Here is a 16,493-nt window from a genome sequence, read left to right as displayed (position 1 = left end):
TCTCTGAAGGTGATACCCATGCTACCAGCCTGAGTGACAAGCAGAATAATGGTGTTGTCTACAGAGATTGAGAAACCAAGTGGGGGAGGAGGCATCACAGCTCTGTTTTAACCACCGTGAACTTCAGCTGACAGCTAAACACCCATGAGGAGATGTCAGAGAGACAGGTCCAGATTTTTGCCTGTAAAGGAGGAGACAAGTCTGGAGCAAAGAGGCTTATGGGTCATCATGATAGAGAGACGAGATAAGTTTGGATTGGTGGATAAAATTACTTGCATTTTTTTTCCTGCTTTTGTCAGATTTTTTTCCAATATGTTACTTGATATATTTCTGTTAGAGAAATGTTTCACACTAAGCATATTGCAGCAGACTGATCTTCATCAAGATCATGATGTGATGTCCTGTATCTGGAGAGCTAAACTGTACTGGCCCCTCCTCAGAGTTTGGGGTATTGTAAATTCATGCTCCCTTTGCTCTTTTTCATGCTTCTACTCTGTGTTTCTATACTTGGGAATATTTCTCTCCTAAGAGTTTAGCTGACCATTTTCCAGGGTGAATTTTTTAATTTCTCCAGGGGCTCTGAATTATTGCTTACTATTCTTGCAGTGATATATGCAGTGCTTCTCCTTTTGTGAGAGTAAAATGAGATTTGTATAACCTCATGATATGTATACCTTATAGTACAACCCTCATGAGGCAACCACATAGGCTTAATGAACATAGACAATAAGATGCTCTTTTTCATTAATAATGACCACCCGAGTCTTTCAGATTATATAATATATTGTTTAGCCTGTGTGGCATTTTTTAATCTCTGATTCCTTCCCATATAGCTTGTGACATACTAAGTGTTTGGTTTCTATTCCCTTCATTGTAACCAATCTTAAAGGTTTTGTTTTAAAGTTATAAGGAGTCAATGACATGTTTTAAACCATGCTGTCAGTATTGTAGAGTGAATTAAACGTCTTACAAGTAATTTAAAATGCATATACAGGACACGAGTTATACTGACAAGCATCACAGACCACTGCAAACATAGACTGTATACTGTATTATAAAAGTTGGCCTATTTTATCAGTGGCTTAGACATGCTCTCAGAAACATAGTTAATAAAATGAGTAGCCTTTATCATTGAATTAAAGTAATTTTACTGGTTGGTGACAAGTTATAACTATTTAAAAAACTTTCAGAATAAATGACACTATTTGTGGATATACAATGAGCAATCTAGTGGGATATTAGTAAAATGCTATGCATTTGAAAGGGTATTTTGTAATTTCATTTAAAAATTGTATTTCCATTATGAAATTTCCAACATCCTTAAAATAGTATTCAGAATAAAAATTGCCTTGACATTTTAGATTGATTTGAGCATGTTTGAATATGTTACAAGCAAATTTAGGAATAGTGTATGTGTTTTCAAACACTTCAATACAGTATGAAAAATTCAAAATTATATCATGCAGTAGGTGAAAAATATTGAATAAATTATTCCAAATTTTCCCCCAAAAGTGGTCAATGGGGTAAACTGATATATTTTAATCCACCAGAATAAAATAGTTTTATTTTATGGAATAAAATCTTTTGAAGTGTTAGAGAATAAAATACTCCCTGGAATAAATAGTGGAAGTAGACGATTTATTTTGTTTAATACTCTGGAATACTGATTAGGAAATGCATGAGTTGAAAGCCTTCTTCCTGGACAATCCATGGGAACACTGGGGGGGCAGGGGGCAGGAGGGGGGGGGGGGGGAGGGTTGTGAAAGTAAGAGAACCCTTTCAGCTTAATTACAAAAAGTTTCCATTTTCATTAAGTCCATTTTCCTGTCAAGAGCATTTTGCTAAGAGGAACTGTAACTAATGTTGCAAAAATTTGATAGCGTACCTACCTGGATATTAGGTTAATTCTCTGCTATTTATTAATAGATGGAATTGCAAACTGATAAATCAGTTCCCTTCCCCTCCCCCTTCCCCTGTCATAGAATCACAGAATGATTTGAGTTGGAAGGGTCCTTGAAGATTAGTTCCAACCCCCGTCCCAGGGACACCTCCCACTAGACCAGGTTGCTCAAAGCCCCAGTCAGCCTGGCCTTGAACAATTCGAGGATGGGGCATCCACAACTTCTCTGGGCAACCTGTTCCAGTGCCTTACCACTCAGAGTAAAGAATTTCTTCCTTATAGCTGATCAAAATCTACCGTCTTGTAGTTTAAAGCCATTACTCCTTGTCTTATCACTACTAAATCTAAAATGACGGGGTTTGATTTAATTGTGGTTTATTTCAACTGATAAAAAAGAATGTTCCAATTAGAACAGGACTGTTTTGTTATGTGGTGAAGGGGTTGTCCCAGTCACAGGAGTGCAGAGGCACATTTGGGAGGGGGCCGGGGGGTGGCTAGATCACCACTTGCCCCAGCCCTTGGGGCAGACTGAGCCTCCAAATATTAGGTACGCCCAGAGGTTCCCAGTGCACACCGCAGTGTAACGGTGCACGACCTGCAGCGCCCAGTTACTGCCAGCTCCTCACGCCTGTGTATTTGGGCACCACACTGCTAAAATGCCCCAGGAGCAGTCAGAAATTGGATCTTTGGGTGTATAACGTTTTTGGCTAATGCAACTGAATCTGAGGCAAAAGGAAAGATGAGCAGGAGGCTGGAGCATAATAGTTTGCCTGCCCACTCCTGACCCTGCCTGCTGACAGCTCGGTTAATCTGTCCCTGTGTGTATTTTACAATCCAAATTACTTAGACTAAGTACTCCTATATTTGGAAGGATCCTCACCTCCTGCAGTGTATCTTATCAGGCATAGCAGAGAAGTGACTTTGTACCACCCTGTGTATGTAAACGTAAATTTTATATGCAGAAAATGATGATAATACCTTAGAACTGACCTTGGGAAATGATTCTTTTTATTTTGTTTTGTTCTGCTTTTTCTTTCCCTCTCTTTAAAATTCCGTACAGGTTCTGAGAGACAAAGGCAGCTCTCTGCTTTTAATTACTTTAAGTATCTTGTAAGTAGCTGGAACAGCTTTTTATGCAACCTGATTTGAATATATTCCAGGCTGCAGATAGACACCTATTTTAAAGGCACAGCATGCTCATCGTGGCTTTCTGCCAATCAAACAGTTGTCACTTGCTAGACAGTCCTAAACAACTTCTGCTCCTTCCTCAATTTTCTGTCTGTCTGACTGATGGAAACTGCAAGGCTTCTCCCCTTCCCCCTCCCCTTTCTTTCCCCCTCAACCAATGTCACCACATGGCAGGAGGATTCAGCCACTGCTGCTAAGAACAAGGCACTGTTTGTGCTGCTGGCCTCAGGGCTTGGCTCCTGAAACAGAGCAGAGCAGATTATCAGAGTAATTCCCCAGGAATTCCCCCACTTTCCACAGGTCCTTGGGATGGATATGGAGGTGAAGAAGATTTAGTTAGTTTTATTTTGCTTTTTAAACTTTTGAAGGTCTCTAAAAACTGACAAAAATGAAGTTCAACTCTGTTTTTTCTTAACTTTGGGCAGCCAGATTATGTATAGATTGTGTGGGTATTGTGGTCTGACCCTGTAACAATAACACTCTGAGACCTAATCTGAAGCAAAGATAACATGATAAGTGCATGGAAATATTTATTTTTCTGTTTTAGCTCCATGGCACAGTTATGGGGCAACTTTGCTTCTGTATTGGGTCAGCAGTGAAGCACGCAATGTAGCTCAGCAACCCTACAGAAGACTCAGCTCAACCTCAACATCTTTTAATCCATCTGCTCCCTTACCTCTTTCTGAATTCCTTGCTTGCTTGCTGGGCTATAGGCACCAAACATCTTGAAGAAAATCTCAGAAATGTTCTCTCTGGACTACTGGAGATATTCTAACTTCTCATTCCTGATATTGAGACTGTTACCTTTTGGATCCTTTATGGCTTCATGTACATTTCAAAGAAGTTTATTTTGCCAGTGACTTTGTTTTAACACAGTCAGTTTGGCCACTGGCCACATGGGGCAAAAGCACATAGTGGTATCAATCCTGTACTTTATGGTTCATTATTATTTATGGTTTCTAGAAATTTTCCATTTAAGTTTTCAGGCAAGCTTTGCACAGTCAGCCTTGCTAAACTTTTGACCCTGTGATGAAGAAATAAAGTATTTTAACTCAAGAAAGTAGAACACTGAGCTCCTCCTCTGAAACATTACTTCTGATGGTTAGGATTCTTAATTTTTTCCTTAATACTTTCTAATTATTTTTGTTATTGTTGTAGTTTTTGTTTGCTCAATTGTTTGTTTGTTTCCCCCATTTGGAAAATGTGGGAAATTTCCCCTTGGAAATGCAAGTTATTATTGATTACCAGTTATTACTGATGATGTCTTCCATAAATAGCCATAGACTTTGCTTTGGGTACAAGACACTTTTTTTTTTTTTTTCGTCTCTTGATTCTTGCTTTGCTTGGCTTAAGTGATATGCAACAATCTTACTAACTGATAAGGAGAAAAAGCAGGGAAAAGAAAGGTTTCTCTCCATGTCTTTTCTCTTTGCTGTACATTTTCTTTCTCACTGAGCATTTTTGAACAGTTCAAGCTGTTGAAAGAGACTGGCCGTGCCACAAAGCACTGTTTCTTGTTTACTGTTGCCAGTTTTAGCAATTGCCTATGTCTTTTCCTAGGATTTTCTTTGACGGATGCAATGGTTTTAATTTAAGTATCTCCAATGTTAACTGACTGACTGCCAACAACTCTTTTTACTTCTCTCTGTATATGCTGTCCTATGCCCTGAATTGAGTTTCTTTATACTATGGTCCTTGGGCAATTATAGAAATGAAGAATCTGAAAATGTCCTTTGAGGTTGTTCTGCACATTTCCTTGTCAATGTGGATATAGGATATTCTATAGTGTTTCCTATATTTTCTCTGTGGTATCGACTATATTGTTTAGTATTTCCATTTCTTTAGTTTTTCTGTATCCCTTCCTCTAAGTCCCAAACACTAAGGTAGTGCACCTTTCAACCTTTTTCATTGGTCTACTACTGTTAGTAAAATACAAACCACCAATAAAAACCTACTGCACCTCTTTGACTTTTTCTCTTATGAAGACACCCCATGATTTTTTCCTTAATCCATTTTAGGACAGCATGTATCTGACTACAGAAATTCACTCTGTGCTTTATGTTTATGCAATTCAAAGATGTCTAAATATCTATTTGTCCTTCTAGCTTTGTCAAATGTTTGTCCTCAGCTTTTTCAATTTTGTCTTTGCAAAGCAAGTTTTCCAGGCCTTATTTCATTTTATATTGGGGTAATTGTTTTTTTTGTTTTTTTTTTTTTTTTTTAGGCTTTTTTCTTTTTTTTTTTTCTCAGAAGTTGCAGTCTGTCAGTATTAGAGCTGATTGGGAATTTTTGAATAAAAAGCTTTTTTTTTTTTTTTTAATTGAAAAAATGATTTTTGTAAAATTGGAGTCAGTTCTTTTGGGGAAGGTATTTGCTTCGCTCTTCCCCCCAGCCAGCCAGTAGCCCCTCACTTGGTTGAAATGCTGTGTTGAAAGTCACAGAACAGTGGAAGATCCTGGGAGATATAAATTGGCCAAGGCTTCCTTCTTCAGATAAAGAAAAGCAAGCTTTATGTATAGTGTCAGGTCAGGAAGAAAGGGACAAATATCAAACTAAGATGAATTTGAGTGGTATTGGTTGCTTTTCCCAAAGGCAGTGTTACAGAGTAATTGTGATCCAGGCAGCTGTAGGTGTTCTGTAGTTTCAAACTCAGAAATGTGAACGGCTTCTCTCTGCTGCAGGTCAGCAGCAGGTTTAGTCATTACTATTATTACTGATTTCCCAGAGAGATGCGCTTAATTAAGCTGGCTGCTACCATCACATGAATTTTAAGGCAAACTGCTAATGTGGGCTGTTTATTTCATGCACAATTGAACACACTGCCAATGCTGCCTATAATAATATAAAAATGTTGTTATGATTATTAAGAGTGTGTGCGAAAAGACTGAAGACATTTTGTCACTTGGCATCCGTAAGGTTTAAAATATGTTGGCTGTGGTTTAGCTTTAATAAGGCCTTAAAAAAATAAAAAAATGAATCATTGTTACTAGATTTTCTCACTACTCCTAGCAGAGCAACTGGGCAATTGTTTTAGCTGGCTCTAGCACCCGTCTCCAGGCACTCTGTTTTCTGTATTTCTCTGCTTTTGACTGTATTGAGTTGACATATATATTTACTGCAATACATAGTAAGCTGGGGCAAATCGGAGGAAGAAGAAAGCTGGTGGATGGAAAATCAAAGCCTTAGGATTAGCAATAACAAATTCTCAATTATACTGCACTGTATTTCTTCAGAAATCCCTTTGCATACACAAGGCTCCTTGTGTGAGCTCATTATCTGGTGGTTTGTAGAAATGTATTTCACCATTGCTCAGCCAACACTGATGTATTATTTATTATTCATCTGATACTAGAACAGGCTTTAAGCTGTGTAATGCTTTCTTTACCATTTCATTGTTTATTTGTTTTAATGAAAATCCATGAGCCAGAGTCTGAAGGCAGACCTGCTTGGCAGGAAAGACTCAACCCGCCCTCTATCCTCCTGCCCCTCTCCTTCCCCCCAAAAAAAAACCCATAACCACTTCATACTTTCAATGTGCTGAATTTTTAACTGGAAATTATTTAAATTACAGTATTATTTATTCTGCTTTTCCTGATATTCATGTAGAAAGATATTGGAGCACTTACCACTTTGCAAAAACAACCGCTTTTTAATGTCTTGGTGGTAACACAAAACTAGGCATTATGAAAATTTTAGTGTATCACTGTTCGGATTCACTTCAGAAAGTATATGTATACAATCACAGCTAGAATTGTTAATGAATTATCAATTTTGAAACAAAGTATTATCTCTGAAAGCAATGCTTCTGAGCAGGGCTCAAAAAAGAGCCAATTGACTATGTTCCTGTATGTGTTTGGATCTATGAGAGCCAGTTTGAGCCTTAGAAACCAAAGCAGGGAATACCATAAAGTTAAAGCTAGTTCTCTAACTCATTCTAGTGAGATCTAGAATGGCATTTTTAATCCCATTCTATATTCATCCAGTAAAAAAAATGTAGGAAGAGTTGAACATCTAGATCACCTATTTCCCCATGGTATACCTAAGAAAATCTAACCTATTACCTTCGTACAGGAAAAGAGAAGAAGCAACAACTAAGAAAAGACCAGAATGGGAAGAAGATACTGGTACTCCGAAAGACCAGAATGGGAAGATTCTTCAGAAAGAAAGGTCCATAATTAATGAAGTATAGTGTGGTACAAAGCTAAAGCAAAGGTATGATACCATAAAACAAAACAATACAATGCAATAAAAAACAACAACTACAAAAAACACCACCACAGGACTGTGGCAGTTAAGCAGTTAAACTAAAGGAAGGAGAAAGGATCAGGCCACCCAAGTGGCCCCTTTCTATGAACACAGTCCTTGAATCCATCTTTTGGTGCCAGCTGGGCCAGACTGTACCTCTCCACCCAGACCCAGGCAGAGCCAAGCAGGTTTCCTACATAAGAGATTGTGCACCATGAGCAGCAGCATAGCCAGGTAAAATTGGACTCCTTTCCATCTGAGGCTCTCATGGAAAATTGAATGACCACTTTCATTTTCCTGTTCTTGTGCAGTTTGACTGACTGGGCTCACAGTTGGGACCGACGAGATTATTTCTGTGTAAGCAGCTGAAGTGTCCAAGCTTGGCCTATATTCAGCTCCAATTGTTTAAAATCAAATATTGAGAGAAATCAGCAGGAGAATGGAAAAATCATGCTGTATAAGTTAGAATATGTTCCCCCTCTGTGAAGTAAAGGCTAATGATAATAGGCTTGCACACTGGTAAAAACAATAGGGTTTATTTACAGTGTGTTAAGTTTCTGTTTTTGTAACGCTAAAGTGTATACAGGCGTGTAAGTGTGGTGAAGTTACATGAGCCAGGCCAGTCCTTGATAGGCATGAGAATTGTGCCAAAATGCTTCAATATGACAACTGGAAAATGTAAAGGACAAGATTGAACTTAGAGAGAAATAAACAATGGGTGAAGCTGCACTGAGTGTGTGCTCTGTGAAACAAAAGCAGCTTGTGTGGGAACTCCCATGTAAATATTCATATTAGGTCAAATTCCATGCACTTTGTTATAGCAAAAAAAAAAAAAAACATATCCCATTAAGGATGTAAATGAAAGGTAATGAATGGTAAATGAAAGGTAATAATAATGATAATTAATTATAAAGCGTGCTGAGGCTGACTACGTATTCTTAGGACAACCTTCTTTGTGTCTGTATTTCTACTAGCCAGTAAACTGCCCAGAGAGGTTGTGGAGATCTTCAAAAGCCATCTAGACATGGTCCTGGGCAACCTGTTCTAGGTGTCTGTGCTCGAGCAGGGGAGTTGAGCCAGATGGCCTCCAGAGGTCCTGCCCTATCTCAACCATTCTGTAATTCTGTGATTTTGTGAAACCAGATTAGGGATTGTTCCCTGGCCCTGAGGCCAGAGCAGAGCATGACTTAAACCCAGGGAGCTAAACATTTTTTACTAAAATAGGCTGGCTGACTCAGGGGCACCTGTTGGGACTGATCCTGAAGCCCTGAGCCACCACCAAGCATGGGTCTGGATGACTGGTCTTGACTGTGCCCATGCTGCCAGTTTTGTAGTATGGACAACAGCACATAAGGGCTTGTGGTTCTGGCATGGTCCCTTGCTTCTGGAGCTGTAGCTCCCATCTTCTGCCACCTGGCCAGAGGGAGAAGCTTTAGGTAATCTTGGACCATGCTGACCATTTTATTTGAATGTGTATTGCCTGGTATGCACTGAAGCCAAACCAGCATCTCCTGTACAGAACTTCAACAAAGCACTTATGTATTCTTTTCCAAAAGGATCATTGGGTCTTTTCAAATACTATTCTCTCAACAAGAAGAATGGAAAGACTGCAAAAGACTGCAGTACGGGAGACAATATGAAGTCACCACTACAGCTTACTGAAAATGATTTTTGAGGAAATATTAGGTTATTGAGGAAAAAGTGCTGGTTGTCATCCCCCTGCAAAACAAACAAACACTCACAAACAAAACAAAACAAAAAAAGGCTAATTTTTCTTGGGTCTTTGTACCCAGGGGGAAGTATACTGAGTTAGACTCTGACCCTTGTTATGAACTCCTCAGTTGTTTGTTCCTTTTTTTTTTTTTTCTTCAGTGATTCTATGATACAAAATGCATAAGTAAATTCCTCATCTGGGACCAGAAATCCTTAAACTGGAGTCTGTATTGATAGCTAGTTTACAAAGTCAGGCTGTGCCTTTCTTAGCCTTGGTCTCTCACTTCCCCATAAAGATGAAGCTTCAATGAGAAATGGAAACAGTCTGATCTTAGCTCAGCCTTGTCTGCCTCTTGGGATGTGGGAGAAATGACATTGTTTCCTCAGGCTAAGGGGAGCCTCAAAACAGTTTCCAGATCTCTGCATGAATGCTGTACTTATGAAATTATTTCACAAAGGTGGAGAGCAGCAGAAGTATACTCATCATGAGGGGCAGTAGGATTGAAAAGTCTGAGTGAATTAATGAGAAATCCAAATCAAGACATCCTGGGCTCTGAAGTGGCATTTGTGAGTCTCTGCTCAGCTGCTGAAGGAGCTCTGTGGTCAAAGCAGAGAAATCGATTGCTTTTAGGTACTGCCAAGGCTGAGGAGATGTCTGAGAGCAGCTACTCAAAATTTCTCTCCAAGGCTAAGGCTCCTAGTTCTTTTATTCACATCAAATTCAGGAGAACAATCAATCTCCCAATTTTTATTTTATTTATTTTTCCTTGTTATATTCTGTCCTCCAAAAAGAATTGTTCCTAACACCTGAAAAACAATGTGGTTTTTTGTTGTTGTTGTTGTTGTTGTGTTTTTTTTTTTTCCAATAACTTGAGGAAAATAAAGACACCTAAATGTGTCCTGCAGGTATATTGGAGGTATTCCCAAGGTTCATCATGGCCATGAATACAGCAAATTGCCAGCACAGAATACCTTAGGTGAAATTGTCACTCTGTTTATCATTTTATAATGCGTGACAGGACTGCTGTTGCACCAAACCCTGCAAATTTTTCTTTGCAGCCCCTGAAGGTCTCTGCAGTGCAGTCATAGCAGCACGTAACCCCATGGTATCTTCCTCAGGGTGCAGGAGGGCACAGCCCTGACGTGCACTGGGATACCTTGCTGTCCGACTGGCTTAGGAAGCCTTTCCCCAGGGTATGAGATGTTCTTTTGTCTGTGAGACATGCTGCTCCTCCTAGAAGCAAGTGCCTACAGCCAAGCATCTTGTCTCCTCAGCAGCCAGGCAGGAGAGGTGGAGAGCATGACATCGGCAGGACAACCTGGTCACGTGATCTCTCTCTAAAGCTCACAAGTCCAGCAAACTGAAAAGAAGGCACTGGGCTGTTAAACAGGCACCAGGGTGGGTATTCAACTTCATGATCAGTGATTACTGTGTAGGTGCATACCTGGCGTAACTGTGTAAGTCCTGACCACCACCCCCAGATCCAAGCCTCCTTCTAGCCACTGGTTTGGTCCAGTGGGCAGATCGCTGGCCTAGGACCCGAGAGGTGTGGGCAGACCTTGACTGTGCCATGACACTCAGCACCTTGAAGCAGGAGGCTGGGCTGCTTTGTAGAGCTATTTCCCCTCCTAGCCACCTGGGTCAGTTTGGGCTGCAGCCTCTTTCAGTGTCATCCACCCAACGTGGGTGAGGCCAGCCTTGGCCACTGACACTGAATATTAGTGTAAAAGAAAATGTTGAAAATGACCCTAATTTTATATATGACCAACAAACGTTGATAAATAGGCCTTATGAAAACAGATATATTTAAAAGGTTTCTGCAGATTTTTGAAAGAGTCAGTATATTTCATGTGAAATGGGGACAAATTGTTTAATGTGTTTTTTATCCACAGTTTAAATGGAGGTTTCAGAAAAATGAAAGGGACACCTTTAAATGAGTGCTAGCCATTTTCTACAGATCTCTGGATATGTCTGCTTTGGAAAATAGTAATAATTATTTTTCTATAATTTCTTTCTCAAGTGGTTTTGTTATTTAAACAGATGCTTTCATTTGTAGAATGGAAACCTTTTTTATTTTCAATAAAATGCCAGGCTTTAGTGAAGGGAAAATGCAAATCTAAAATCACTCATCTTCTCTTTCTTGCAGACACAAAAATCTTTTGTTCCTAAACAGAAATTATGTGTGGGAGAAAAAATCCCAACCCCATGACTTGAAAGAAAATGTAGCAATACTTATCAAGCTCTCTCTCTCTTTCCTCTAGTATTTAGAAGGTTCAATTATATTTTCTTGTTGGCATTACAGTTCTTAATTATGCAGTTGTCTGTTTATTTTGAATAACTGAAAGACTGTGCCAGAAAAAGGAGAAGAGAGGGGAAACAGAGATAGGGAGAGAGAAGGAAAAGATAGAATCTCATTACCTTTTGCAAACTGCTAATCATTGTAAATGGCCACAGAGGCCAGAGGAGATTGCAGAAAATTACTATCAAGCATGAAGGAATAAAAATACCCTAGACTATATTACAAAATAAATAAATAAATAAATAGAATCTTCTTGGTACTAAAGCAACTAGACTGGAAAGAGTAATGGAAATGAAGCACAGTAAGGGGTCCTGGCAAGTTCTGTAAACAAATAAATAAATAAATAAATTGAGGTAGGAAATAGAGAAAGAAATAGATTTTACCATTTTGTGCTGGATATATTGGCAGAACCCATCTCGATATCAGAGAGTGCTCTTAATCTTTTATTAGCGGGGCTCTGTGAAGCCTTGTTATTACTTGTTTTTACTGTCACCTTCCCGTCTCTTTGCCGCCTTCTTTTGCTGGCTGTGAGCTGAAGTGGGGAGAGCAGTTCTGCTTTCCAAACAAAAGAGTGATGGGTGTCTCTGCTGAGTCAAAAGGGTGGAAGGCACACACACAGCCTTCTTGGAGAGGGCTGTAGCGATTTCCAACTCTGGTTTTAACCTCTGGTTCAAACTACTAGCCTACAGCCATGCTCTCGAGGATGGATCGATGTCAGGGATAACAAAAGAGGCTTGGGCGGATGCAGATAGAAAGCTCCGGGCACTGGAACTAATATCAAGGTAGCAGCCTTTGCAGGCCCTGCTTCATGAATTCTTTACAGTGCTGGCTCTGGTGGTCCCCAAGCCTCTTAGGGTTTTTATTACTTATTTGGAAACCCAGGCTAAAACAGTGAAGCTACCAGATGAATTCTGTGCTAAATATTAGCACTGTAGCTAAGGAAGCCTTCCCTCTCAGAAATTACCTCTATCAGTATTAAAGAAGTCTTTGGATGGGAGCATTGCTCCTAGAGTTCAAAAGAGAGACCTGCTGAATCAGAAGACTGTAATTTAACATCTTATATTTCATAAGAAGAAAAAAAAAAAAAGAACTACCTCTGCAAAGCAAAAGAAAAACGGACTTCATTTTGCTAAAGAATGATTTAGAAAAAGAGGGTCAGATTGGTGAAAAAAAATGTGTCCTGTGGTTGGGGATTCTTTTCCTGGCTGTGTTTTTGTCTTTTTGTACTTAGAGTTAACATGCTCAGTAATTTCTTTTGTTTGGATTCTGTTCTTGAAAAGGCTAAACTGATATAAAATCATGCAAACAATTCCTGATGTCCTTAAATACACAGAATAAATGTTTATATTAAAAAATCTGAAAATATACATTAACATTTTAGGTTAATGTTCAGCTAAGTTTCCAAAAGGAGTTCCTACAGTTTCACATCCAAACTCTTGTACAGTTTTTTTTTTTTATGCATACAAAAACTAGAAATACCCAGGCACTTAGGTACAGTGGCAGGAGATTTTTCTTTTTTCTTTTTTCTTTTTTTTTTGTTTTTCCTTTCTTTTTTCTTTCTTCTTTCTTTTTTCTTTTTTTTCTTCTTTTTCTTTCTTTTTTTTTTGCTTTTTCTTTTCTCTTTTTTTTCTTTTTTCTTTTTTTTTTGTTTATGTTCCAAATTTATTTGATCAGTTTTCTTTATTAAGAAATTTCTTTAGTCAAAACCAGTGTTACCCGTTTTGACACAAAATTTCAGCCACATTAACATATAACATGGACTCAGCTTACTTAAGGCATCAGTGGGTTACATAAGAATTTTTGCTCAGACTCTCTTTAGTGTTTGTACTATCCTCATGATGGTGTCAAACCATGTAGATTCTGGATAATTCTCTGTCCTAAATCATGGATGTGCAAAACATGATGTCAGAAAGCCAAGTTTCTTTATTTACTTCCTCCTTTCATCCAATGGAAGCACCCTTAATACTGCAGCCTCTCATGGTGGCTGGGACTGGTGTAAGGAGCCTGGGATAGATGTGTGAATGCTGCCTTGTGGGTAGATGTGATAATCTTCTGGGCTGTCCTTTTGAATTTCTTTTCCCTATATTCTGTGCAGTGCTGAGCAGTTCCCACTGGTGCTGGTGTCACACTGAATCTAGCCGTGTTCAGCTGCTCATCACAATGAAGCTTCTTCAGTGAGAACATAAAAAAAGGATGCTTACTGATGACACATATGAGGCTCATGCTTTCCATGGCAAGCTAAAGTTAACAGACCTGATATATGTATTTTATGTTATTGTTTTATGCAATACAATCTGCTGACTTATGTTTTAGCAGCTACATGTTCCTGGAAGCAGGACCCATTTCCAACACCAGCATCTGGATCTTGACCAATTTTCTTGTGAGAACTAAATTCTCTTGTGAGGCCATTGCGGCCAGTGAGAAATGCATTGTGTGAACAATTTATTCTGTATCAGCTGGTTTAGCATAATGCTAGTTATTATTTTGAAGGGTCTTGGGAAAGGGTGAAGAGATTTACATGGAAAACTTATTAATAAAGAGTAAGGGAAGGAAAAAATTAAAATTTGTCCTAATTCTCAAGTTTTTGCTTATGGGAAAAATGCATATGGTGTAGAGAGATGGACAAGTGAGTTTGTGTTACTTTTTATATCGGAGGCCAGTGGTTCATTCATTATTCTTTTAGGAGATAGGTGATATATTCTTATAATGGGAAGAAATTGAAAGTGAGAGGTTTCTGGGGAAAGCCTTGTTTATCAAGCTGGGTTCTGCACTTTCCTTCAGGAACTGTTGGATCTGCGTTGCCATTGTGGGACTTGGGATAAGTGCTTCTGTACACATTGATTTAATGAAAACCAGAAGAGATTCAGTCCTCAAGTGATGGTCAGCTTTAGGTCAAGTTTAACAAATGCCAGATCTGACACTTTCATTTGGCTGATTTGGCTTTTTCTTAACCCAAATCTACTAGTTGTTCTGCTTAACAGAACATCAGAAAGCTCCTTGGACCCAGATCAATAGCATACTTAACTGACCCTGTAGTGCATTTTCTAACCTGCATCTCTTATATTTCCTTTTGCTTTTACTTTCTCATCCTGTTGTTCCTATTACATTCTGTGATTAATTTCAGAAATGTGTCTGAAATGGAGCACAATTTACCAGTCCCCAAAAGAGTAAGGAAATGGAAAAAGTGCTACCCCATTGCAATTTTCTAGTTGTTCAACACCGATTGCAGTTCTGTGGCCTGACATCCTCTTTCCTGTGAAAAATGGAAAAAAAAATTAGAATGTTTGTACGTGTCACCAAGCCATCACAAAGGTACAATCTGCTGCTTCTTCTGACTCCTGCAATCTCTTCCTTCCTTCCTTCCTTCCTTGCTTCCTCCCTCCCTTGCTTCCTCCCTCCCTCCCTCCCTCCCTCCCTCCCTTCTTTTTCTCTTTGTGGCTGACTTAACAGCTGTTAGTTTCTTGTTTTTTGTTGGTATGGATTCACTTTTACATCTTGAAATGCCTCCAGCTTCTGTTCTCATGTACCCTGTACACAGGTTGTTACGTGCTAAGCACAGCGCACCAACCAATGTGACATGGCAAAAGTCAGCAAGTAGATCTAGGCAAAATACCCTGCTCTTCTTACCAGGAGAATGTCAAGTAACTACAGCCCCACTGACAATGATGTGCAGGTTGTTTTCCAGTGTGCTGGAGTTTTCTTAAAGCAGTGCTATGACTTTGTTTTGGAGAGGTAAGACCCATGTCCTATGCAGTTGACCATCTCAGAGTCACCACACATATTTAAATGGTGATATATTAAGATGCAGATGATAACATGAGCACTGAGTAGTTCAAATTTAGTTTTTATTTTAATCATCACACAGCTCATTACAGATCAACCTGGATACGGCTGATGTTTTCCGTGAACTAGTTATTTAACAGTAATCTTTCTTTATTTTACGTATCTCATCTTTCAAGACATTTTTCTAAAAATCTGTTTCCCAAGAGAAGTCCTGCTGAAGAGATGTGCAGCCTTGCCAAAGATCTGCTTTATGTAAATCTCAAACTAACAAATCAGCCTCAGTATTTCAGATCTGATACCTACTTACCTTAAAAATATAAAAATAAAAAAAAGTTGGCCTTCAGGAAGTTTACATTCTGACATGGTGCAGAGTACTACAAAGTAGTGTGACTTTCCCTTAACCCTTCCAAAAAGTCACTCTTTTCCTTCCAGATTGGAAGCTTTCCACCAGTAGTAGTAATGTGGGCTGAGTATGTTTGTGTTAGACCATGCAAGAGTAGAATAGAAATATTATGATAGCAGAAGCAGAGTGGTGTGTTTCTTGGCACAGATACCCAGAGATATATTTAAAGAGCTTAGGCTCAGATGCCTGTTCTATATTTTGGGAGACAGTGCCCACAACGTGTATATAGGGGTGACCTGTCACAGTGCTGTCAGGTTGCTTGCAGTGGTATCACTAGATACAGCGTGATAGCACAAGATACAGCGAGGCTTGGTTGTGCTGAGCCAGTGAAGCACCGAGGTTTGCACACAATTAAGTTACTGTGCTCTCTGTGCTGATGCTTTATGGCATCTCTTCCACACAGGAATTTATAACTGAACTTGCATCACCAACTGGAAAACTAAGTCTTTTTCATTATATCTCTCTCCAAGAAGGTCCCCTGCATGCACCCTAGTCTGAGCCTTATGCCTTCCTTGTTACTTCCCCCTTTAATTTCTTACCCAACCACACTTGTAGACAGTGCTGTTCTTGACAAGACAGAGTAAACTTGGCTCTCTGCATCGTGAAGGTCAGTTCCTTTGGCTGTTTGGAGAAACTGAGCAATGCACAAGCTCTCCCACTCTTGCTGGAACATAAAGAAAGGGAAACCATGGTCAGTGATCAAACTTTTTTCTGCCAAATTGCAGTTCAGATCAGCACCGTTAGTTTGCCAGGAGGTTCACACATGCCTTGCTGGGAAAAGAAAAGGCAAAATATGAACTTGTTCAATTTCCAAGACTATTTGAGAACCCATTGAATAAGCTGTAAGAACTCCAGTAAATCCTAGTTGCTGTTTCATCTAATTATTCTGATAAACAATGGAGAATGCAAAGTCCAATGGCAACAAAAGATATGGACATATCCCAGAAAGATGAAGTGAAAC

The 16,493-nt window shown here is 39.2% G+C and overlaps 1 protein-coding gene across 1 annotated transcript in view; it reads left to right on the top strand.

The window, feature by feature from the left end:
* The window catches only part of LOC310895690 (uncharacterized protein), a 242,327-nt gene that overhangs the window by 202,744 nt on the left and 23,090 nt on the right, over positions 1 to 16,493 (top strand). Inside the window, exon 5 of the mRNA XM_083827285.1 lies at positions 7,160 to 7,255. Within this exon, the coding sequence (XP_083683411.1) occupies positions 7,160 to 7,255 (96 nt within the window). The remainder of the gene's footprint in view (positions 1 to 7,159; positions 7,256 to 16,493) is intronic.

Source organism: Anser anser, assembly GCF_964211835.1.
Source record: "Anser anser genome assembly, chromosome: 2".
Taxonomy (NCBI): Eukaryota; Metazoa; Chordata; class Aves; order Anseriformes; family Anatidae; genus Anser; species Anser anser.
The sequence above is the reverse complement of the archived record's forward strand: the minus strand, read 5'-3'. Positions and strand labels throughout refer to the sequence as shown.